Genomic DNA, 23342 nt, shown 5'->3' with positions numbered 1-23342 from the left:
TTCCAGTTTTACTTCCTTCCCTCCTGTGCTATGATTTTTGTGTGTTTTGGTGTGGGTTTTTTCCCGGCCCCATTGCATTCGGGTTGGCTGTGTGTATGTGGAGGGTGTTTTTGTGTTTTTCCCCCCAGCCCCATGGCATTCCGCTGGGGCTGGCTGTGTGTGTGGGGGGGCTTGTGGGTTTTTTCCCTGAGCCCCATCGCATTCCGCTGGGGCTGGCTGTGTTTGGGGGCATTGTTTTTCCACCCCAGCCCCATGGCATATAAAAGCTGAGTGGACATATTTTTGCCTATCCCACACTGTTTACCCATGGGATTCTGAGGGCTATTCTAGGTTTGAGTCACGTTTAAATAGGTAAAGCTGTCAGGTAGTGCAGAAGAGAAGGTGAGTTTCAGTGAGCTCCCAAAAAGCACATGGGGTCCTACTGCACCCAGCATCACAGCAACTAGGACCTAGCATTTCACTTGCTGGGATGAGGGGTGAATAAGGTATAGTCCCATCCGTTGCATGTCTTAGTTCTAGACAATTGGATGGATGGCAGATAGGCAGGTTTTTCTTCGTACCCAGTCTGTGGCCAGCTGGGTACGAACTGCTCAGGGGACAGCTCTGACCAGGGGCTTCAGACTTACCCACTTAGGATTGGAGAGGGGGTAAGAGATCCCCCTAGAGCCTGCCCCAGGGATCCACATGATGTCTAGGTCTCTCTGCAGGATGAGAATGATTGGAGGTTAAAAGCAATAAAGTGTGGCCCTAGTTAACTCCAACACCTGTGTCTGTCTCTTTATTTCGGGAGTGGGTGGGCAGAGATTAAATAACAGTGGTGGAGTAAAACACTGAATATTAATTTCATGAACTTTAAAATATCATGTGAATAAATCTACAGTGTTTTTGGAAATTCATAGTATTACTGCATATTCCAAAGTGTCAATAGTCAACAAGGGACCACAGCGGAATATTTTAACTACAAAAATTCTCAAATGCTTTCCAGACAGTTTACATGTCATCTGTACATTTTCTCTTTTGCACTCTTTTTCAACAGCTCCACAGTTCATCCATAAAGCAGTCTTGACTGCCACTAACAAAGTTCCATCTCCCACCCTTCCAAATGTAGGATATCCACAAGAATAATCACAGGTCTAACACTACACTGATTTCCTACTGATTCTGCCTCTTATCACACAAGAGGTGAATTACCGAGACAGGGCTCACATGATCAGCATTGCTGATTTATCAAGAAAACATCAAACTAGTGGCATTCCCATTTGGACATAAGAAAAAAAAAGCTCTCCTCTTTCTCTTGCTCCTGAAGGATAGAGATCCAAGGGTTGGAACCTTATAAATTGTAAACAGAAATTTCCAAGAGCTGCAGATGGAGATGGTATTTGTGCATTCTGTGACGGATTGTTACTGCTGATCATACAGGTAAAAGGTAAAATCAATGGAAGAAGCAGTGGAGAAAGAATAATCAGTCATTGGTCTGGATACAACACAATATCATTGTTTAGACTTGTTGCATGCATGGTCAGAATGGCCACAATGACATCCAGCCTCTAATAGGAAAGGGATGGAGAAGACCACTGTCTCTTCAATTGGACATGTTGGAGTAAGATGTTCCTTGCTTAAAAATTGAATTTCCTTTTTTCCTCTTTCAGTCTGCATTTGGTTAGGCAGAAGGGGATGGGAGATTCAAAAGTCATATACTGGGGAATGGAAAGGAATAGTGGAGTATTGGATGGCAGAGCTCTTTGTGGTACATGGCGGGTCCTACATACAACTAAACTACATCAGGGCCTGAAGACAGAATTCTATGCACACTGAAGCAAAACTGCTCCCTTTCAGTCTTTGGTGTTACACATGTTCAACTACTGGGTGACAATAACAATATATTTTGAAATATGTTGTGTTCTGCCTACATGGAAGAAACAATTATAAAAAAGGCTTTGTTCTGTCCTACTAGATACCAAGATTCCTTTCCTTTTTGTTTGTTCCTTGTTCCTTGTTGACTGTGGCTCTTTGGCCCCGATGGTGGCAAAGAAGCAGCAGCAGGAAAGGAAAAGGAAAGGAAGAGAGAGGGAGGGAACAAGCGACAGACCATCAAGACGGATGGGTGGATGGGCACAAGCTCTCCATGACAGGCTGTGAAAGGAGATGGAGGGATTGTGCACGAGAAGGCATCACCCCCCCTCATGGCACGTCTGGGCAGGGAGCAGAGTGCCAGGCAAAAGGAAGGAGAAATGCATGACCAGGTTGCGAGTGGGGCCCCTCCTTCATCTCAGCCGCAGAGAGGATGAGGTGACAGCAGCAGCAGCAGCCTCGGGTGACCCGTGAAGAGTGGGGGGAGAGAGACCTAAAAGCAGAAGCCCCAGTGGCACCAAACCCCTGAGGGAGAAGCCTGCCAGACAGGGAGAAGGCTCCCCTTCTGGATGTGTGGGTGCTTTGGGGGGCAGGTGGGACCCAGCCCCTAGGAGCAAAGCAAAAGCAAAGCATGCTGCTTATATACCACTCCAGAGTGCTTCAAGCACTCTCTGGGCAGTTTACAAGTTAATTATGCAGGCTACACATTGTCCCTCTGCAAGCTGGGTACTCATTTTATTGACCTCAGAAGGATAGAAGGCTGAGTCAACCTTGAGCCAGCTACCTGGGATTGAACGCCGGGTCGTGAGCACAGTTTTGGCTGCAGTACAGCAGGTTAACCATTGTGCCACGAGGAAGCCCTGCGCTCACCAAATAGGTGCCGGCTGAAATTAGAAGCCAGGCAGATTTTGAGAGTGGGTAGTCGTGTTGCACTTGTGCGCATGTGCATAAGTACAACATGCCCCTCCACAAGCACGACACACCCACCCACGAGCATGACATGCCCCTCCACAAGCACAACATGCCCTCCCACGCGTGCATGCAGGGGGGCGGAGATCCGTGTCTGCGGCCCAGTTAAAGGAAGCCCACGGACCAGCGCCAGGCTGCAGACTGGAGGTTGATGACCCCTGAGTTAGGGGTCTGCCTGTGGAGCCAGAGGGAGGGAATTCAATTCCCCATTGTGTCTTCCAGGAAAAGAATGAGCCTCTGTGGCCTTGGGCAAGCTGCACAGTCCCAAGGCACCCCTAGAAGAAGGGAATGGTAAACCACTTCTGAGTACTTTTCACTAAGAAAACCATGGAAAGGGTCACCATAAGTCAGAACTGACATGATGGCACATAATAAATATTATTATTACTTTAATTTATTGAACACAGAACATTTTGACTAACATAGCATTTAGTCAAGCTCAATTACATTTTTAAGGTCTTCATCTGATGCTCTCCACTGGTGAAAAGGGTCATAGTTTCTAACATCACATGACCCACAAACCTTATAAAACCACAAATATTGATAAAACTGACTCTCTCTCTCTCTATTTTTTTTTTTTTTTTTTGGTCAGATTTAGACCTTGTTCTATTTTTAAAGATGCCATTTTAGTTGCATTAGGATTTAAAATGTATTGAGCATGACACAGAGGTAGACAGTGAAATCATTAAGATACTGCCAGTCAACCCAGGACAAGACAATAGTGCCTCATTCAGCCTGAGTTTGGGTGACAACATTTCCCAGGTATTAGCAAGTGCAGATGACAACATGCTTGTCTACATAAACTTGCAGGGAAAGTGTGTCGTGTGTGGTAAATTTTGCCTTCCTTCTCTTTATCCTTCACAAGATGGAGAGGCTTGTCTTCAAGCGAGAGCTAAAAGATCAGGTAAACCTGGAATGTTTTCTGTGAAAGAGTCAGAAACTGATGCCTACGTATATCTGATGTCAGCTAACAGCCACCTGCTACATCAATGGGACATTCATCCCTTCCCAGAAAATTACTCTGGTGGCTTCCCCAGCCTTCTGGAGGAGGCCTTGAAGGGGGGGGGTGAGGAGAGGCTTTGGGGTAAAAGGTTCTGTCCACAGAAACACCTCCACTAGATCCTGGCCCAAAGCCTCATAATGTCTAATATTAGGGGGAGCCACATGACAAAAATAGGGCATTCCTTCTGTTCCTTGCATTCTTGGGTGGAAGTGGAAAAAGCGGAACTTCTTCCACTAAAAGCTACACCTGTCAAAGTTCCCACATAGTTACAATCCCTAAAGGGACAGGGCCCTGCCCACTTCATGCAGCCATGACCCCATGGCTCATGTGAAGGGGGCAGAACACTCTCCTCACCCTGGTTCTCTCTTTCTCCCAAAACCTCACTTTCCATATAGCTAGGTGGTAGAAACACCGCATAAAACCTAGATCCCCTTGCACAGGGACTCCTCAGTAGGCTGAGTCACTCATGTGGATGCATTAAAAGAGATGCCACCAGAGGGAGCTGCCATCTCATGAAATCTACATCTACAGTCTGTCTGCTGGGATACTCTGTAGATACTCTTATCTATAGATACTCTATACTCTGCACTGTAGTATGAAAAAAATCATACTTGATCATCAGATCTGATGCAGTGAATATGGCATTTATTTCTTGTGGTTTTTAGGTGGTTTTTAATAGACATGTGTTGTAAGCCACCTTGGGTCCCACAAAGGAGAAAAGTGGGATAGAAAGGAAATAAGAATTTCAGTGTGTTAAAAGTTATATGATAATACCAGAAAGTTAGCTGAATTTCTGAGCTTCCACCTCTTGTTTTCAGCAGCTACGTTTGCCTAGTTTAGCCTAAGATCAGACCCTAGATATGTGCAAACCTCCCTAGTAGTGTGTACACGTCTAAGGCATTAACTCCTATTGAGCGCAATGAGACTTTGTCTCAGATGGTGAAGAAAAGAATTCTATTGCATTAGAGTGTCTTGATGAAACTTGTGTTTTCACCCCTATGATCTGAGAAGCACAACCCTGTTCTCAGGGGAGCATCTGTAAGAGTTCAGCCTAAACAAGTAAACTGTATTTTTTTAAGGACACCCCTCCCCCAATCCCTGCCGTGGTTTGATGCTGCTTGTGCAAGAGTTACTGGTGTTTTTGAAGTCATGTTACTTCTCATAGTAACACAGAAAAACTGGGCCCTTGGGGCAACTCACCTGCCTTTCTCTTCCTGCACACTCCAGGTCCTTGATGACCTTTAGGTACCCGATTTTCATCTGGTGCATCTCTTTCGCAATCTGTAAGAAAAGGCAGAAAAACCCCACAAAGCCCGCTCACTGTCTAGCAGTCATGCGCTCATTCAGTGAAAACCCAGCCTCCGCCATAGCATGTCATCCACAAGCACCCAGTTGACCCTTGGATGCTCCACACGGGGAGGCAGCACATGAATAAAGGCCCACGGTAGCATAGGCAGTTGGTGAGAGCAGAATGATGATTTCAAATCTGCTTTCCGTAATATTGCCCTGTTCAGAGTACAGTGGTGCCTTGCAAGACAGTTACCTCGCATGACAGTTTTTTTGCTAGACATTGACTTTTTGCGATCGCTATAGCGATTTGCAAAACAGTGATTCCTATGGGGGAATTCCGCTGGACAATGTTTGGTCCCTGCTTCGCAAACCGATTTTCGCTAGACAACGATTTTGACAGCTCCCTCTGCGCTCGCAAAAACGGGTGTTTTCGGGACCTAAGCTTCACAAGACAGCTATTTAAACAACTGATTGGCGCTTCGCAAAGCGGCTTTCCTATGGCTGATCTTCTTCCCCATTGGAACGCATTAAACAGGTTTCAATGCATTCCAATAGGGAAATGCTGTTCACTAGACAATGATTTTGCTAAACAGCGATTTCAGTGGAATGGATTATCATTGTCTAGCGAGGCACCACTGTATCTGTGATGGTTAAGTTCTTTTTACAGGCATTGCGTTCTTAGACTTCAGGAAAGAGCATTGTTGTTTAAAATATACCATTTTAGAAAAGCACAGACAGATGGTATGCATGTGATTGTTTTTGGAGGCAAATGTAGAAATGTAGATGTAGTAGCACAGGGAAACATTTTGAAGAATGTTACTATGGAGCATCAGCTGGTGATGGAGAAGTAGCTTGGGGTTTGACCTCTAGTGACCCATTTTGTTTTAAAAAAGGTTTTAAATCATGGGGAGTGTAGAGGCACCAGGGTGCTGGAGCACCTCCTTAAACAGCAAAACTGACCTCCATCTAACAGGGCATCAGGGGAGATTTTAAGCAATTACTTCCCTCCCACCCATCCATCTAACTTATTTTTAAATCTGGGAGTGAAGTATTTTGCAGCAACTTGTCTTGTGTTTAATAGATAAATAAAATTACTGCCTGTAATATGGAAGGTAAGAGGTTAGCATAATGACTACTAATCATTGATATTATTATGAATGTATCTAATCCCATTTAAAAGAAATTCAAGCTGATTGTTGCAGACCTTTATAAGGCTGAATTGCTGAGCAATGGTGAGCCTGCAGAGTAAGGTAGCAATCTAGACATATATTTCATGGCAATATCTTGCTTTGATCCTGATCTGGGCCATGCTACATGCAAATCTTACTTTGATCCTGCCAAAGCCTCTTGCGCTGTTGTACCTGAGAAAAAGGTGAGCATTCCCCTATGTATCTTATTTTAAAGCAGGCTACTTTGTTTGTGTTTATCTCCGCCACCTGGCACATTGCCAAGCTGCAGTGCATATGGCAGAGATGTGTGCTGGGGGTGGAGTGGGTGGGCAGCCCCTGACAGGCTCCAGAGGGGCTGAAATCGCCCCTCCCCACCTCAAATGCACAGAATGCCCTAAGAGAAGTATCCCCAAGTAAGAAAAGTGGAAGAAAGATGGATTTGTCTACAGAGTGTTGCTAAAAGAAAGAAAAAGCCGAACAAACTAGGAAGGCGCTAGCAGTGTATTATATGATCAGCTTTGTTCATTTCAGAAATTACTGTAACTGTTTACCTTTGTGATGTATAACTTTGCCAACCTGTATGGAATGTAAGGTTGATGTTCTTTGGATAGACATTCTTGCACTTGATTATCATACGATTGTGTTCTTGGAGAACTTGAGTGACCTACAATATATATGAAAAGATGTAACCATCATTGTGGAAGACATGAAGAAGGGTAATGCATGAAAGACATCCATGAACCCGAACATTTCCTCTAGTCCAGGGATGCCAAACCCTCAGCCTGCTTGTCCAAATAGTGAGCTTCTTTATCAGAAATCACTATTTTGTTCTACAACACCGTGTTCACCAGTGATACAAGCTCACATTTTTCTGTTCAGGGTGGAAGAAAGACCACCTTTCTTTGTGGAGGAAAAGTCTACTGTTATCACCAGTGTACACCTGAAGATAACAAGGTATTTAGAGGCATTAAGCTTTTAAAAACCTTCTCTTCTAAGCATCTTTAAACTTTACTACTTGAGTATTAAATTGCATGGAATTGAGCTGTGCTTTTACGTTTGATGTGGAAATGTCTCTATTAATATAAATCATGTATGGCCATTCCCACTCTCCTTTGGCCCTCCCTAGTCTGAGTTCGGAAAAGCTGAGTGAGGCAGTTGAGGACAGGACGTTTTGGCGATCACTCATTTGTAAGGTTGTCATTCGTATGATGCACCTTGACAGTACATAAGAACAAGAGTTTCTTCTTGATAGGAGTTTACACTGTTTGCCGCATCCACTACTGGAATGTGACAAAACCTTTCTTAAACTGGAATTGGGCCCAGGGGCCAAATAAGTTTCACCACTACTTGAAATAGCCATGATGTGCCCACTGCAGAAGAGTGTAGTTTCACATTACTCCCACATAGGTAGCCAGCCACACACTTCCAATAAGGGATCAGTTTTATAATGGTAGTTCCCAATGATTGCATACCACATTCTTTTGAACTATGGAATTATTAGTATCATAATTTAAAATAACATTTTTTAAAAAGAATCCAGCTGGCTGGGTGGTTCAGTGGTTCAAGTACCTGGGCTGCATAGCCAGTGATTAAGAGTTTGATTCCCCACTATGCCTCCTGGGAGAAGAGTCAGCCTCCTGATTTAATGGCACATTATTGATTTGATGGTATTATTATTATTATTATTATTATTATTATTATTATTATTATTATTATTATTATTATTATTATTATTATTATTATTATTATTATTATTATTATTATTATTATTATTATTATTATTATTATATACCAGGCACAGTCAATCAAAATTACAAAAATATTGACTGGTTTTATAGTAAAGGGAATACATGAAAAGACTGTGGAAAACCTTAAAATCAAAATTGAATGATGGAAATAAAATCAAAGCCATAACCACTTGGGCAGTTCCAGTAATTAGATACCCAGCTAGAATAACAGATTGGACCCAAAATGAATTAGAACAATTGAAAAACACAGAAATTAACAATGATGAAGTTTTTAAAATCCACTCCTTACTACACAATAAATACTCCCCAGTGCTTACACAGTAATACATATGATTTTGGAGGGAAAAATAATACTTCTACTGTCCCTGCTTATTCAGTGAAAAAGCACTTTTGACGGGGCCAATAACAAATGTGCCACTAAAGAGAGTCAAAGGGGAGTTCACACATAATAGAAATGTAAGACATGCTCAAGGAAAAGCATGCATTCCTCAAGTTAGAACCTTACTGTGGAAGGTCAGGCAGCACAGTTGCTCCTCTCAAAATACCTTTTTGTGTGGCTGTTTTGCTTTCATTCTTTTCAGTCAGGCACTTCACAAATGACAGCTTGTTTTTGTCAAATCTTAATTTATGCAACAAAGAGTGTCCCTGTCCGATTACACCTGTGGAAACAATGCACATTGCAAAACAATATGGGAAACCTTTTATAATTCAGTAGTAAACCCGTCATTATATTTCTGAACAGAAAGCTCCTCTTGGTTTTAAAATTTCACCTTCAGCTAAAACATTCATCATTACATTTCCTTAATCTGTTCTCCCAACAAAGTATAGGCATCCTTCAGTCTCAAGAGACTATGGTAACATGCTCTGAATCGAGGAGTGTCCTCTCCAGAGCATGAAGCCCGGGTAAGGTAATATGAAGAATAGGCTGTTACCCAAGCAGCAGATCCCCCCTCTCCACATTGCTGAAATGGTCCAATGGAAAGGCAAGAGCCAATACAACTGGTTCCAGCAATGTCACAGGAGTTGGCAGAACGACACATGCTGCCTTCGGGACTCCAGCTCCGGATTTTGCCTCGAGGTTAACTCCTGAAGCCTTTTCCATGAGTGGATATAGCCACAAGGCAGTGGAGGTTTGAAATAGGAGTTTTCCTTCTCCTAGATGGGCTGCCTTCCATGGCTGACGAGCCCCACCTACCCGGCCTGCTCTTTAATAGTGCAAAAGTATGATCTGATCCTTAAAACTTTCCTGACTCCCCGGCTTATGCAAATCTAATTGGCTTTCCTATTTACCATATTAAGGCCAGATACAAAATTTGAGAATTTCGCGCGCCGTTAGGTCCTGGGAAACGCTCTTATAAAGCAGGAAGTCCCACCCCTAGGCCCCACCCCCAGGCCATGTGCTCAGGAGACAAAAAGAAAGCCCAGGAAAAAAAACTCAGCAAGGCATCCATGCAAACAGACCTGGCCTTCGCCCTCAGCCCAGCTTCCTAGGGAAAAGGGTCCTGGGTCCTGGGAAACGCTCTTATAAAGCAGGAAGTCCCACCCCTAGGCCCTACCCCCAGGCCATGTGCTCAGGAGACAAAAAGAAATCCCAGGAAAAAAAACTCAGCAAGGCATCCATGCAAACAGACAAAACAGGAAAGGAAAAACACACTCAAAATATTTTTCTTTGCAAGCCTGCAGAAATTTGTAATGTTCATAATGCAAAGAGCAGTCCTTCTCTAATCAGGTCTTCCAGATGTTTTAGACCTGTGGTCCCCAACCTTGGGTCCCCAGGTGCTCTCGGACTAAAACTCCCAGGAGCCTTCACCCACTAACTACACTCGCCAGGATTGCTGGGAGTTGTAGTCCAAGAACATCTGAAGTTCCAAGGTTCAGAACCACTATTTTAGATCACAGTATTCACCAAACCCAACCAACATTGCCATCCTTCTAATAGTTAATCTAACTGCACACACTGAAGATTTTTCATGCATTTTTATAAGACTTTTGGTTTACTCTTTGTCTACAAGATGGATACAAACGTTGTGATTTTGTTAGCCAGTGACTGAATGCTCACCATGCCCAGGTTCCTTATCAGGGCCAATGCTTTTTGCTGCACAGGAAGGATTAGTTTGGAAGGATGGATTTTCCAACTCATCCATATAGTCAGGAACACTGCCTGGCAAAGGGATGGATGAGATGATGGTTGTTTGCGATTTGGGTTCGGCATCACTTCTCACAGATTCTTCAGTTACTTGAGAGCTTGAGGGGATAACACTTTGCATCCAGGCTTCTGGAACAGAGGGACATGGATCATTTATACAGAAATGGAAGTGGAGCTTATGTGACTGATGTGCATAGGACTACTACCTTTTTCCTTTCTGTGAATTTCTTCCTGTGACAACTTTGCATAGAAATATGCTCAAGAAACTATAACCTTTTGGTTTGCCCAGTGAGGTTCAGTAGGAAGTATGCATTGAATAGAAGAGGGTTTTTTCAGTATTCCTACTATTAGCTCAACCACTGCAGAAATTTACATTTAGTCTGGATTTCACAGGATTACAGCCATGGCCTTCATGCTGAGTTAAATGAAACCACACTAGGGACAGATAATGTTAGTTCAAGATCCGTGCATAATTAACTGCAATACAGCTTATTTACTCTTGTCCTAATCAGATGATAAAGTCATAAGACCAGCCATGTATCTTGTGATGTAATTGCACTCAAGGGGGAGGGGGGTCAGACATCATTCTGTGAGTTAAAGTATATTTACAACTTTTATCTTTTTCAAGAGGAGGGGAAAATTGTGTCAGTTGGCTGCAGCAGAAACAACACAGTCTTGTGGCACCTTGAATCTGAAAAGTTTGTTGACTTTGTTTTCTCCATCACACAGGTAAGGATAAGTTAAAGAAATGGGACATTTAAAGGCCATTAGTCTCCTTAGTCTACACATCTGGGGATCTGGCATGATTACTCATTATGTGTTAAGCTCCTGGTACCTTCTGGGTCAGACCTGTTCTGGCATTGCCAATTTGTAAGGATGATTGTTAGATCTGGTGTGATTTGGTTACCCCGGCAGTTGCTCCAACACCACTGAATGCTCCCCAGTTAATCTCTCTGTTTCTCCTCATACATTTTTACCTCATTTGTTTATGTGTCTTCCCTTTTCCCCTCTACGCATGTAAAAAGACTTCAGAAAATTAAGTTATTGAAAACCTGAGCAGCATGTATATAAATCTCTACAGTGATGGTCCAAACAAGGTGTCAAACATGCCCCCAAATTTTGTGGTATTAAAAAAAAAATCCTTCCCAGCTATGGGAAGGGAGATGTGAGAAAGTCTTATCAATATGTTGTTTTTCAGCTGAGACAAGCTGTATCCACATGGCAAGACAGCTTCTCATGGATTCTGTAGCTCCTGTGAGAGCTTTCAACTTCAGAACAAGAATGAGAAATCAAGCTAGGTTTTGTATTGTTATTGTGCTTTGCTCAATTTTCAGTGCGCTCCCAGCAGCATTCTTATCTATGTCTCAGCCATACTACCTGTCTCCTGTTCATGGGTTTGCCCCTTCTTTTTAAAAGAATTCCATAATATATGGAATGCATGCATTAACTCAGTTCTTGCAAATAACGTTTCCCTACTCACAGTCTTTGAGGAGGAACAGCGCAGACATTCTGTACATAAAACGAAGTATTATAATCAGCATTTTTATGTTGCAAAGATGTTGAGGATGTTGGAAGACAGAGCAATTCACAGACTTGGAAGGTGATATTTGGATTTCCAATTCTGATTAGACTGAACCCATTAAAGAATCACGTCTTCTTCCAGCTCTGCTACAAGAAGGACTCGCAATCTGCACAAATTTGGACTTAGCCTCCATTAAAAATGAAAGCATTTGCAGAACATCCTTTTGTTGTTGTTGTTTAGTCGTTAAGTTGTGTCCGACTCTGTGACCCCATGGTCCAAAGCACGCCAGGCCCTCCTGTCTTCCACTGCTTCCTCGAGTTGGGTCAAATTCATGTTGGTAGCTTCAATGACACTGTCCAACCATCTCATTCTCTGTCGTCCCCTTCTCCTCTTGCCTTCACACTTTCCTAACATCAGGGCCTTTTCCAGGGAGTCTTCTCTTCTCATGAGATGGCCAAAGTCTTGGAACCTCAGCTTCAGGTTCTGTCCTTCCAGTGAGCACTCAGGGTTGATTTCCTTCAAAATGGATAGGTTTGTTCTCTTTGCGGTCCAGGGGACTCTCAAGAGTCTCCTCTAGCACCACATCCTTTAGGAAACATTATTTAAGTAATTTTGTAAGATTTACTCTTTCTAGTGGAAACAAAACAAAAGTGTGAAAATTGTGTACTATACTGGTAGTAGTGAAGCCTTGCCACAAATGGAAAGGAAGTGGGAAACAGACATACAGAAATACCCACACACAGGAAAGACAGTGGTGGGAGAGAGAAGCATTAAGAGAAGGAGTAAAAGGTCACAAAAGACAGAACCCCTATTCAGTCCCTGTTTCATCAACACAATTACAAGGAAATCTGTAGCCCTGCCTCTCCCCATTGCTGCTGTAATGATGGAGGAGTCTGAAGAAGAGCCACTCCTCTTGTGTAAAGACTTAACATGTGAGCAAGAACCCAAACTTTCCAACATTCTTACTCATATGCAGGGCATATAAAGAAGAAGGAACTTCTCTTCAGTCTTCTCTCATTGTAGAAGCAAAATGACCATGGAAGCGACATGGTTAGGCACTTCCCTCTGATCATTTTGATGAAACTTAGAGTTCTAGAGAGAGGGAAATGAGCTGGGCAAGAGGAGGGGACGAGATAGGTAGGAAATTCAGACAAAAATTTCTCAAGAGGAAATTGTGGGTAAGAACAAGAGAGAGGAAGAGAAGGCATGAAAAGATTGTGGAAGTCAACCATTAAGGGGGAAAGAGATAAGGCTCTGAATATGGCAAGAGAAGCACAATACACAGAAACAAGGAAGAGTGGGGGATATAGACCAGTGGCTCCCAACCTTGTGTCCCCAAGTGTTCTTGGACTACAGCTCCCAGAAATCCTAGCCAGCACAGCTAGTGGGTGAAGGCTTCTGGGAGTTTTAGTCCAAGTACACCTGGGGACCCAGGATTCAGAGCCACTGGTATAGACTATAAGAGATTGTATATAATACAGAAAAAGAGACAGAGTAGTGGGAGTGTTCTACATCCATTACTAGGGCAGGACAATGGGGGCTTTGCCCAAGCACAAAATTTAGATGGTGCGCCCCTTCCCCTGCTGCTCACAGTAAAGCACCCTTAACTAGACTTGAGATTGGCCTTGTGGTCTGCTTTGCCACTATAAGAAAATATGACAGTAGACCAGGCATCTGTGGTGGACAAGGATTTTCAGGAGGGTGCCAGAGAGAGTTGAGGAAAATTGATTGTATACAAGGCCTCCCTGAAGCAACAGAGACCAGGTCTACTCAGGGTCTGGTAGGCCAGGCCTTGCTCACTGTAGATAAGGTCAAACAGCCTCAGGACAAGATGGGAAGGAACAGATGGCATAAGCATCCAGAGAGCTGGTCTACCGAAACCATGGCTAGGCCAGGCCTTCCTTGTAGGAGTGAAGATCTTCTGGACTGGGTGCCATAGAAAGTCAGCTTATTGATATATATACAGTGTGCTAAATTTCAAACACACACATATATAACATACATTTCTGATTTTTGTTTGTATAGTGCTGCTGATCCCCTGTAGAGGAGATGTTGGCAAGGGTGTTCAGTGCTGTAATTACTTTTTGCTTTGTTTTCACATCGTTAATTGTGAAGTTGACTTGGGGCACATTTCGTACTTTCCCTGGGAGCCGAAACTGCTAGTTTTGGAGACTTTGCATGTAATCGGACAGTAAGAAATGTGTGCATCTAATTGCACCAAAAAGGGTAGCTTTGTCAGAAGTGATCTCCCTTCAAGTGACACTTCTGTCTGTTGGAGAATCACTTCAGCCAGCCCCTAAAAGTAGTAGCCCTACTGCTGGACCAAAAAAGGTTAAGGACTGGGCTTGTGCTAGAGTGCTATTTCCCATATATTATGTGACTGCTGGGACAAGCAGTTCCAAATGTGAGCTGTATGGCCATGTGATTACACCTTTTTTTTCCATTTTCATAGATACAGGTACCTAGATGCTGTGAAAGGTTGTTCGTGTGGAGATTTGTCAGCCAAAATGTGGGCTGTCCTGCAGGCCTGTAGGGCTATGCTACAGTTAAATTGCTAGGGAAGAAGTGCTGTCAAACAGGGAGACATCACAAGATTGCTCCATTGCCTCTGAATAAGTTCAGGCACTCGGCCAAATTCCCTTATTATCTTTCCCATGAAGCTCACAAAGCACTTAATAAAAGACACATGAGAGGACTATAGATGGGGAAAGGCATGACCAAACTGATTCCTTTGTAAAATACTGCTAGACTGACAGGAAAAATACATACATTTTCAGCTACAAAAATAATGGTTGCATTGTTGGCCCCCTTAATGTAAGATATATACAGTTTCCCATCACATACATCATCATCGTCATCATCATCATCTAAACCTCTGCATGATAAGACTCAGTATCACCATTTAACTTCAGAATGATAATGTAGCAATGGCATAATAGCACAAAGACTGTCAGGTAATAAGGCACCAGCTGAAATTTGTCTATATTTCCCCAGGTTTCCAAGCAGGGAGACATTTATCTCAGGGTTAGCAGGAGGAGAAGACTTTCCTTTTATCCTTAAAGCCTGGGTGACTTCCTCCACCCATTGCCAGTTGTGGACAACATCAGCACAACAAAAGGCTAGGAACAAGGGGTGGAGACTGGGGAGACAACTTGTGATGATGCACTTGTGTTGATTTGAAGCAAGATAAGGATTCGAGAACCAACACTATGACTTGGGAGTCTTCCTCTTGTATGAACCCTGATGCCAATGGTACAGGGCTTGGAAGAGTGAATCAAGGCCATCTGTGTCTTGCCTCATCCAGATGAGCCATCTTGAGGAGGGAAGTCAATCTCTCGCAGCTGGAGAAAGCCAGTGCTGAAGGGGAGCTCAGTGGTCCAGCTGGCAGCAGCATATCAGAAGCCTTGGAAAAGAGGGCAGTTTCCAGTTCTGCCAGTAAGGCCTTAGAGGACAAAGGAAGACCAGCAGATGTGAGGGCTTTTTGCCCAAAAAAGTATCATAAGTAGACACGGGGATGAATATAAAAATGACTCAGGATATTATTCATTAAATATCCCTGACTTGTCAGATATTACTTACTTCGTATTCTTGGGGTCCAGAGACCCCAACAAATATGAAGCAACGAATATAACCTTTTTATATTCATCCCTTTGTTTCATATCTGCTTATGCCCCCATGGATCAGCTGTTCCTCAGGGGCATAAGCAGAGAAAGGTTTTCCCTTCGGGCAGCGTGCTAAAGCCTGCCCGAAGGGAATCCCACCTGCAGGGCTGGAGGATGGCTTGGTTCTCCTTTCCTCCTCTTCCTATGCCTGTGTGGCATAAGAAGAGGAGGCAAGGGATCAAAGAGGGATCAAAGGGACCCCCCAGCCACTGCAGGATCACTTTGATCCCTGCTTTCCCCCTTCTTGCTGAGCTCCATGGGGCTTAGCAAAAGGAGTGAGAAATGGATCAAAGCGCTGCAGAATGGCTTTGATTGCTGCTTTCTCTCTTCTTGATAAGCCCTATGGGGATTAGCAAAAGGAAGGGGAAAGCAGGATCGCTTTGATCCCTGCTTTCCCTCCTTGTCCTATGCCCCAGGGCGTAGCAAGAGGAGGGAAAGCAACAACAACAAAAAATGACCCAACAAATGTTGAATTGATTCATATTTCATTGGGTTATGGGGGGGGGAATTCATGGTTCATGGGTTGTTAAGTTTGATGACCCACGAAGCAAGACGAAACTCCATTTTGACACTTCATCCCTATCTCTAATCATAAGCTCAAAAGGTTGGAATAAAAACAGAAAGCATTTCAAGGCTTCTTGATTGGAAACAAGGAGTATCTGCTTGCTCAGGCAGCTCAGTGTGGGAGAGATAACTATTAACACAGTTAAGTCACTTCAACAGGGAGCAGGTAGGATTGTGGTCATCAGTCAATCCAGGATGTAGGAACTTCCAAAGAGTCTTGGAAGGGTGATGAACAAAAGTCAGCCTCAGTCGTCTCCCACCCTGAACTGCCTTAAGCAAGCAGGATTTGTAGTTCTCAGCCTCTCTCTGAATAGTTCAAATTAAACATCAAGAAGCCTGGTGTCACTGGCTCTGTTTTAACTTTTGAGCTTGTGGTGCTCTTTTGGACAAACGGCCCTACATCTGCCAGGCTTCCTTTGTCCCCCACCCCAAGACGTCACTGACACAACTGACAACTGACCTTCACTCTGAAACTTCTCAGAGAATGCTGCCAGCTGAGTAACTGAGCTCACCTTCAACACTGCTTTTCTCATATCTTTCTCCTCTAGATGATTCAGTGAGATGCAACATGACAATTTGGAAAGGGGGGCGGTTAAGCTTGTGCAAAACCACACTTGTTCCCTGCAAGAAAAACATTTGCTCCATGTCCAGAACATGTAATTTTAAACTGAAAACACTGTTCATAAAAAACCTGTTTATCACCCTGTTCTCTACTCAAGAAAACCATCAGGGACCGTGGGTCAGGAAGGAAACCTACATTCACCAAGACGACTGATTCTGTCATTTTCCTATTTGTTCTTTCTGCTAAGTATGAATTAGCATGCAAACATTCACAAAAATGGTAATACTCATTTGCAGAGATTATCTATAACACATTAATTCCACATTAATAAATTAATTACTTTTTTTGATATATATCAGAAAAAACATTCATAAAATTTAACATTCAAACAATAATTGCAAAAAGAAACAAGAATTGGCTACATTAAGAATGTTTGCACCATTCTCTTTTTAAGAAGCAAATCAGCTCATTGCTCCTCTATCTCCAGACTAGATCAGATGGATAGCTTTTTAATCTCTCTAGATTGAGAGCAAAGACCAAAGTCCAACTGAAATGCATGTGGGACTTCCTCTTCGCCAATGATGCAGCCATTGTTGCCCACTCTGCTGAAGACCTCCAACAACTCATGAATCGTTTTAGCAAGGTCTGCCAAGACTTTGGACTAACAATCAGCCTGAAGAAAACACAAGTCATGGGCCAGGGCATGGACTCACCTCCCTCTATTACCATCTCCACGCAAGAATTGGAGGTTGTTTATGACTTTGTGTACCTCAGCTCAAAGATCTCTGACACTCTGTCCCTAGATGTTGAGCTGGATAAACGCATTGGCAAAGCAGCTACCATGCTCTCAAGACTCACAAAGATAGTATGGCTGAATAAGAAGCTGACGGCATATACCAAGATCCAGGTCTATAGAGCCTGTGTCCTGAGCACATTCCTGTACTTCAGTGAGTCCTGGACTCTTTGTGCACAGCAGGAGAGGAAGCTAAATACGTTCCATATGTGTTGTCTCCGACGCATTTTTGGTATCACCTGGCAGGACAAAGTTCCCAATAGAGTAGTCCTAGATAGAGTTGGAATTTTAGCATGTCTACATTACTGAAACAGCGACGTCTACGTTGGCTTGGGCATCTTGTGAGAATGGCTGCTGGTCGGATTCCAAAAGATCTCCTGTATGGAGAATTAGTGCAGGGAAATCGCCCCAGAGGGAGATCACAGCTGTGATACAAGGATATCTGCAAGCAGGATCTGAAGGTCTTAGGAATGGGCCTCAATAGATGGGAAACCCTGATATCGGAGCATTCAGCCTGGAGGCAGGCGGTACATCACAGCCTCTCCCAGTTTGAAGAGACCTTTGTCCAGCAGGCCAAGGCAAAGAGGCAGTCCCGGAAGCAGCAAAATTAGGGAACTGGACAGGGGACAGATTGTATTTGTCCTCATTGTGGAAGGGATTGTCACTCTTGAACTGGCCTTCTCAGCCACACTAGATGGTGTTCCAAGTCCTCCATACAGAGCACGTTACCATAGTCTCTCAAGACTGAAGGATGCCAAACAAACATATCTCTTTTGAACAAGTCTTAGAACTGCAGAGCTGCAAAGGGAATCTATGGATCATCAAGTCCAGCGCTTGTCAAGGTGGCACAGTGGGGAATTGAATGCCCAGCCTCTCAAAATTAAATACTGGCCTTCTGGAGAAAAATAAACTACAAAAATAAAAAGAACACTAATATGCAAAGTACAACTTATCCCAATTTTTGTTTACAATTCTCCACAATCATTTGCGTGTTGGCTTTTTCACCATGAAAAGCCAAAAACGTTATTAAATAAAACCATATGATGCTTGAGAAGAACTAGTCACCTTGCTCTTACCATTACTTCTATGCCCTGGCTAACCAATCCCTGTTTTGCTCAGTCAGTTCAAAAGGATTATCCAACAACTGAAAGAAAAATCCTGGTTTCCTTCTCCATTACACTGTTTTTGCAAAGTAACTTGAAGTTGACTGCACAGGCATTTAGCCTGCTGTTTGGAGTGCTGCAGCGAAAGGTTGGTGCACTCTAAAGACGGAGTCTAGGGTAGAGTGCACCAGCACCCCCCCCCCAAGCATTCCCAACTGAACCTTTCTGGCACCTGTCAAGGGGCTCCTACTTTTTTTGGTGCAAGTAGGATCGCGCTGGTTTGGACTGGTCCCAGTGCGCGTGATTGCAGGAATGGATCCAAAGCAAGCCTTCCAGCTTGAATCTGCCAACATTGTGAAGTGTCTTAAGGCATCCACTTCAGGATATCGGCAAATGAATCACTTTCCCCGCTGAGCAAGCACATCACTACGTGGGATAACTGTGGCCTTTAGTGGTGAGGTTTACTATGTTTCTGACCACGGAAGAACCTTCAATTTGCTCTAGGTGAAACTTCATTCTGAATCTAAGTTAAATCAAGAACAAGTAGTACACAGAGAGGTTAAATTGCTAGGTTGGAGTTTGGTGTGTAGCAGCTAAACAGAGATGTGCGACTGGGGTGGTTGCGTTTGAACAAAGAAATAAAAGCAGCTCTAGAGGCGGTCGGTGTAAAGTCTCCTTCCATTCACTTTCCCAATCAACATCCCTAATCAGTGAGAATCCCCCCCCCCTCTGGAACAAAAGGGTGTTTACTAGTTGGAGGGAGGGTTGTTGTTTTTTTGTTTGTTGTTTGTTGTTTGTTGTTTTTTGGGTTGTTTTGTTTTGTTTTGTTTTTTGCATTGGGGAAATGGCACAGCATGGCAAGGGAAACGAGTAAATCTGCCTCCCCAGTCCTAATCATAGCCTCCTTGTTCCCTCCGCCCATCCTCTCCCCCCACACAAACAAGCTGCTAAGACTGTGTGTTGTTGTTTTTACAGGTTCTCCCCCTATTTCAGGTAGTTGCCTGTTTGGGGAACAGATTTCAACTGGGCTGGCAGGTTCTTGTTAGTGATTTGGGGATTCTAGAGAAAACAGTTCTGACACCCTAAATGAATACTCTGAGACCTGATTTAGCATGTTCAGGCTATATTTAATGAAATGAACGGTTTATATATACCATATTGCATCCTTCCCACCCTGGTGCCCTCCAGATATTTTGGACTACAAGTCCCATTAGCCCATCCAGCATGACTAGCGAAGAAAATTTATTTATCTTTTTTACTGTATTTTAATTGTTGTAAGCCACCCAGAGACCTTTGGGTACTGTGGGCAGCATATAAGTTAAATAAATAAATAAATACTGGTCTTCTGGGAGAGAAGAGGGCAAGTGTAATGCTAGATGTGCCACAGAGACATGTACCTGAATTTATCCTCTTCTGTGTAGATGCTTGCGACAGACCTTCCTGGGATAAGTAAACATTTCCATGTGAACACTTTCTGTTTGTCTGTCTGTCTGTCTAAAATATTTTTACCCTGCATTTCTCCTGGGACAAAATGCCATAGTGCTATACTGTATAGAAATTTTTTGTCAACCCAGGACAACCTTCCATCTAGTTCCTTCATTGTGTGTGTGTGTGTGTGTGTGTGTGTGTGTGTGTGTGTGTGTGTGTGTGTAACATTTGAGGGTGAGAATCAAGCTCACTTAATGTGCTTTAGGTATTTTACTCAAAATAGAAATAATACATCTCATTGTTTGCTTCCTGGGTCATTTGGCTTACCAGATACAAGTGCAGCAATATTATACCCACTTATCTAAAAAAATAAGCCTCATAAAAGAATGCATACAGCCCACTGAGCTTATGCTCTGCCCCGTCAATTTGTTTTAAAAAAAGAAGTTGAAAGTACCATGCATCTGTAAGAAATGTACCTATTCGGAAGTAAATCAGTCCCAGTGAATTCAATGAGACTTACTCTCACGGTCCTTCCATTTACTTCAGCCAGCTTTCATGGCTCCACCCTTTTTGTCTCTTCTCCTTAGCTCAAAACACGAGAAAGGTGCATTGGGTTTGGCCACACTTAGTACATATATATATGATATATGGATCACTGAGCTCACAATTCAGATTGAAAAAAAGACCTCCTCCTCAAGTGTTTGCATTTAGATTGATTCATCCTTCCCCTTTAAGAGCTGTCATGCACCTTTCTGGCCCAGCAGTAGGGCATGCATCCTTTTTGACACACTCGTTAGCTGAGAAAAAGCAGCTTCCAGCAGCTAAGGATTCGAAGAGAGTGTTCGAGAGAAAAGTAGGAGCAGAACCAGAAAAGGGAAGTGTGCGGAGGGAGAAAACTGAATGGCACTGAAGAGGGAGAGAGGAGTGGTGTAACCAAATAATAATCCCCTGACCCCCTGCAAGGGATCAGGGAATGCACTTAACTAAGAGCTGATCAGGCTACGAGGGGTCATTTGCTGTTCGAACAGGAGAAACACGCCAAATGGCACATAACTCATCCCCGACTTCAACAGACCCTTTGTAACTGATCCACCCCACACCCAAAATAGCCAGTCTGGACAGGCCCATTGTCTACAGCAATCTTTAGGACAGGGTTCATGCAAATCAACTTCAGTTCATGTTGCACAGAGGCAGCCGGGCTTTCGAAACAAATATGTTTTAGCCTCTGATGTAAACATTCAGAGCATAGCAACAGATGCGGCTATCTGGACAAAGTTTCACAATTTCCTTATGACATTTGTAACTAACAGGGACATTTTCAAACTGGTTGAAGTTTACCTGCTTTGCTTCGCCTTTCAGCAGCTGGGAAGATGGAGTTGCTTTTTTTCTTCCACAGCCAAGACCATGAGGACATGGGGATATTTTCTTCTGGCGTAAGATACACGGCTGGATGGAAATAAAACACCAGCATTAATTTACAGTTCATGCCCTCATTCATTCATTAATCCATCCATCCAATTAATTGAATACTAAATAAATAGAAACAGCCATCCTGTTCCAGCTAGAAGTGATAGATTTAGACAGATGGCCTCTATCTTTATTTGTAACTAGTTCAGAATACCTAAATTAATTTACTAGACATTTGTTTAATGTCTGAAAAGCTAACTTCCAATTCTCCCAGACTGAACATTTGTTTCCCTGTAAGTCTGGGATTCTGCCCTGTTCTTAATGGAAATTTCTCTATAACTAGAACACCTCATTTTGAACTTTTTCCCCCATGAGTTCCCCACACCTTTTTCTTCCTCCCAAACCCCTTGATTTATTTTATTTTTGTATGATTTTGCACCAAGGTGGAGTTTAGTCCTAAGGAGCTTCTAGAAATTCACTGAAAAGCCTTCCTGTTGGGACTACAGTTTAACAATATATAATAAGGTGTGTGCTGTCAAGTCGGAATCAACTTATACCCACCCTAGAAGGTCTTTCAAGATAATTGAGATATTTAAGCGGTGGTTTTACCAGTTCCACTCCCCTAGTGAGTATTCATGGCCAAATGGGGTTTTGAACTCTGTTCTCCAGAGTTCTAGTCTGTCACTCTATCCATTATACCACGCTGGGTACCTAGCAATATATACCACCATTCTTTAAAAAAAAAAAAAAGCAAAAATCCGAGCCTTGCAGTACTCTCTAATTGCTCCTCTTTGCAGTTGATCAGAAGCAGGGCTGCTGATTTATTCCTCCCCCGTCCCATTCCCGCCCTACATGGAAGTCTCTTTTTTTTCTAGCTGTTTCTTAACACAGACACAAACACACAGTCCGGCTGGCACTTTATCTCCCAAGGGGTGGAGTGTGACAGCTCTGCTATTAGGCAGATCTTCTTGTGCCTGTCAGGCTGGAGGGCTTCCCCCTCACCCGCCCTCTTCCTTTTCTGCTCCATGCTGCATGCCTAAGGAGGTAGGTGAGCGAAGTGGAGGCTCCCTTGCTCGGCCAGGAGAAAACAAAAACCTTTCTTTCCTTTTCAAAGTTTTGTTTTGTGTGTATGAAATAAATGCCCCAGTCTGCAGAACTGAATTGAGCCCTCCTCACATGCTGTGTGCCCATTAGGATTTATACAGTGGACCCTCGACTTACAGACGGCTTGACTTACAGACTTTTCGAGTTACAGACTTCTCTGGCTGCAAAATTTAGATTCGACTTGCAGCCGGAGAATCGACTTACAGACCAGAAAAAAACCAAAATGGAACAAAAATGGAACAAAAACGGACGGTTACGGGATTAATTGGTTTTCAATGCATTGTAGGTCAATGGAGATTCGACCTACAGACTTTTCGACTTACAGCCACCGTTCCAGTACTGATTAATTCCTTAAGTAGAGGGTCCACTGTACCAAATTCATGAAGAAACGTGTGAAATGCCTATATTTTCTTATTTTAAAAAAAGAGCTAAACAAAAATTGCAGCCATCTGCACTGGTCAAATTCAACAGCTATATCTATTCAGAAAATTGAGATGGTTTGATAGTAGCTACCTGATTCCTCACAGATGAGGAGCCTCTAATTCTGCAGCACAAACATACTGCAGTTTTCGCGAAGGCTTTCACGGCCGGGATCTAATGGTTGTTGTGGGTTTTTCAGGCTCTTGGCTGTGTTCTGAAGGTTGTTCTTCCTAATGTTTCGCCATTCTCTGTGGCTGGCATCTTCAGAGTGATGCTGGTGATGCCAGCCACAGAGACAAGAGCCCGAAAAACCCACAACAACCATACTGTAGTTTGCTTACCCACAGGGTTCAAAGCCCTTTGCCTGAATTGCCATATTTTTTGCTCCATAAGACGCACCTTTCCATAAGATGCACCAATTTTTTAGGAGAAGAAAACAGGAAAATATAATCTGTTTTCTTCACTCCATAAGACGCACAGACTTCCCACCCCCCTGTTTTGTGGGAAAAAAGTGCGTCTTATGGTGCGAAAAATACGGTACTTAATCTGATAATTTTCTTCACATGTTCTGAATTTCAAGGTGTTTCCATGAAATTTATGA

The 23342-nt window shown here is 43.2% G+C and overlaps 1 protein-coding gene and 1 long non-coding RNA gene across 2 annotated transcripts in view; both read right to left on the bottom strand.

Annotated features, from left to right (window-relative positions):
* The window catches only part of LOC140704197 (uncharacterized), a 28535-nt gene extending 21616 nt beyond the window's left edge, over nucleotides 1-6919 (bottom strand). Inside the window, exons 1-2 of the mRNA XM_072988910.2 lie at nucleotides 6834-6919; nucleotides 5024-5104 (exon numbers count right to left, since the gene is read on the bottom strand). Of these exons, the coding sequence (XP_072845011.2) occupies nucleotides 5024-5092 (69 nt within the window). The 5' untranslated portion in view covers nucleotides 5093-5104; nucleotides 6834-6919. The remainder of the gene's footprint in view (nucleotides 1-5023; nucleotides 5105-6833) is intronic.
* Nucleotides 6920-8573: 1654 nt separating this feature from the next.
* On the bottom strand, nucleotides 8574-22240 carry LOC144586603 (uncharacterized). The gene is made up of 3 exons (XR_013541520.1): nucleotides 21149-22240; nucleotides 10090-10305; nucleotides 8574-8689 (listed from the first exon to the last, which is right to left on the bottom strand). It is a non-coding gene; the product is annotated as an uncharacterized LOC144586603 (long non-coding RNA).
* Nucleotides 22241-23342: the final 1102 nt, after the last annotated feature.

The sequence above is a fragment of the Pogona vitticeps genome, chromosome 2, assembly GCF_051106095.1.
Source record: "Pogona vitticeps strain Pit_001003342236 chromosome 2, PviZW2.1, whole genome shotgun sequence".
Lineage (NCBI taxonomy): Eukaryota > Metazoa > Chordata > Lepidosauria > Squamata > Agamidae > Pogona > Pogona vitticeps.
This window is presented reverse-complemented; position numbering and strand designations above follow the sequence as displayed.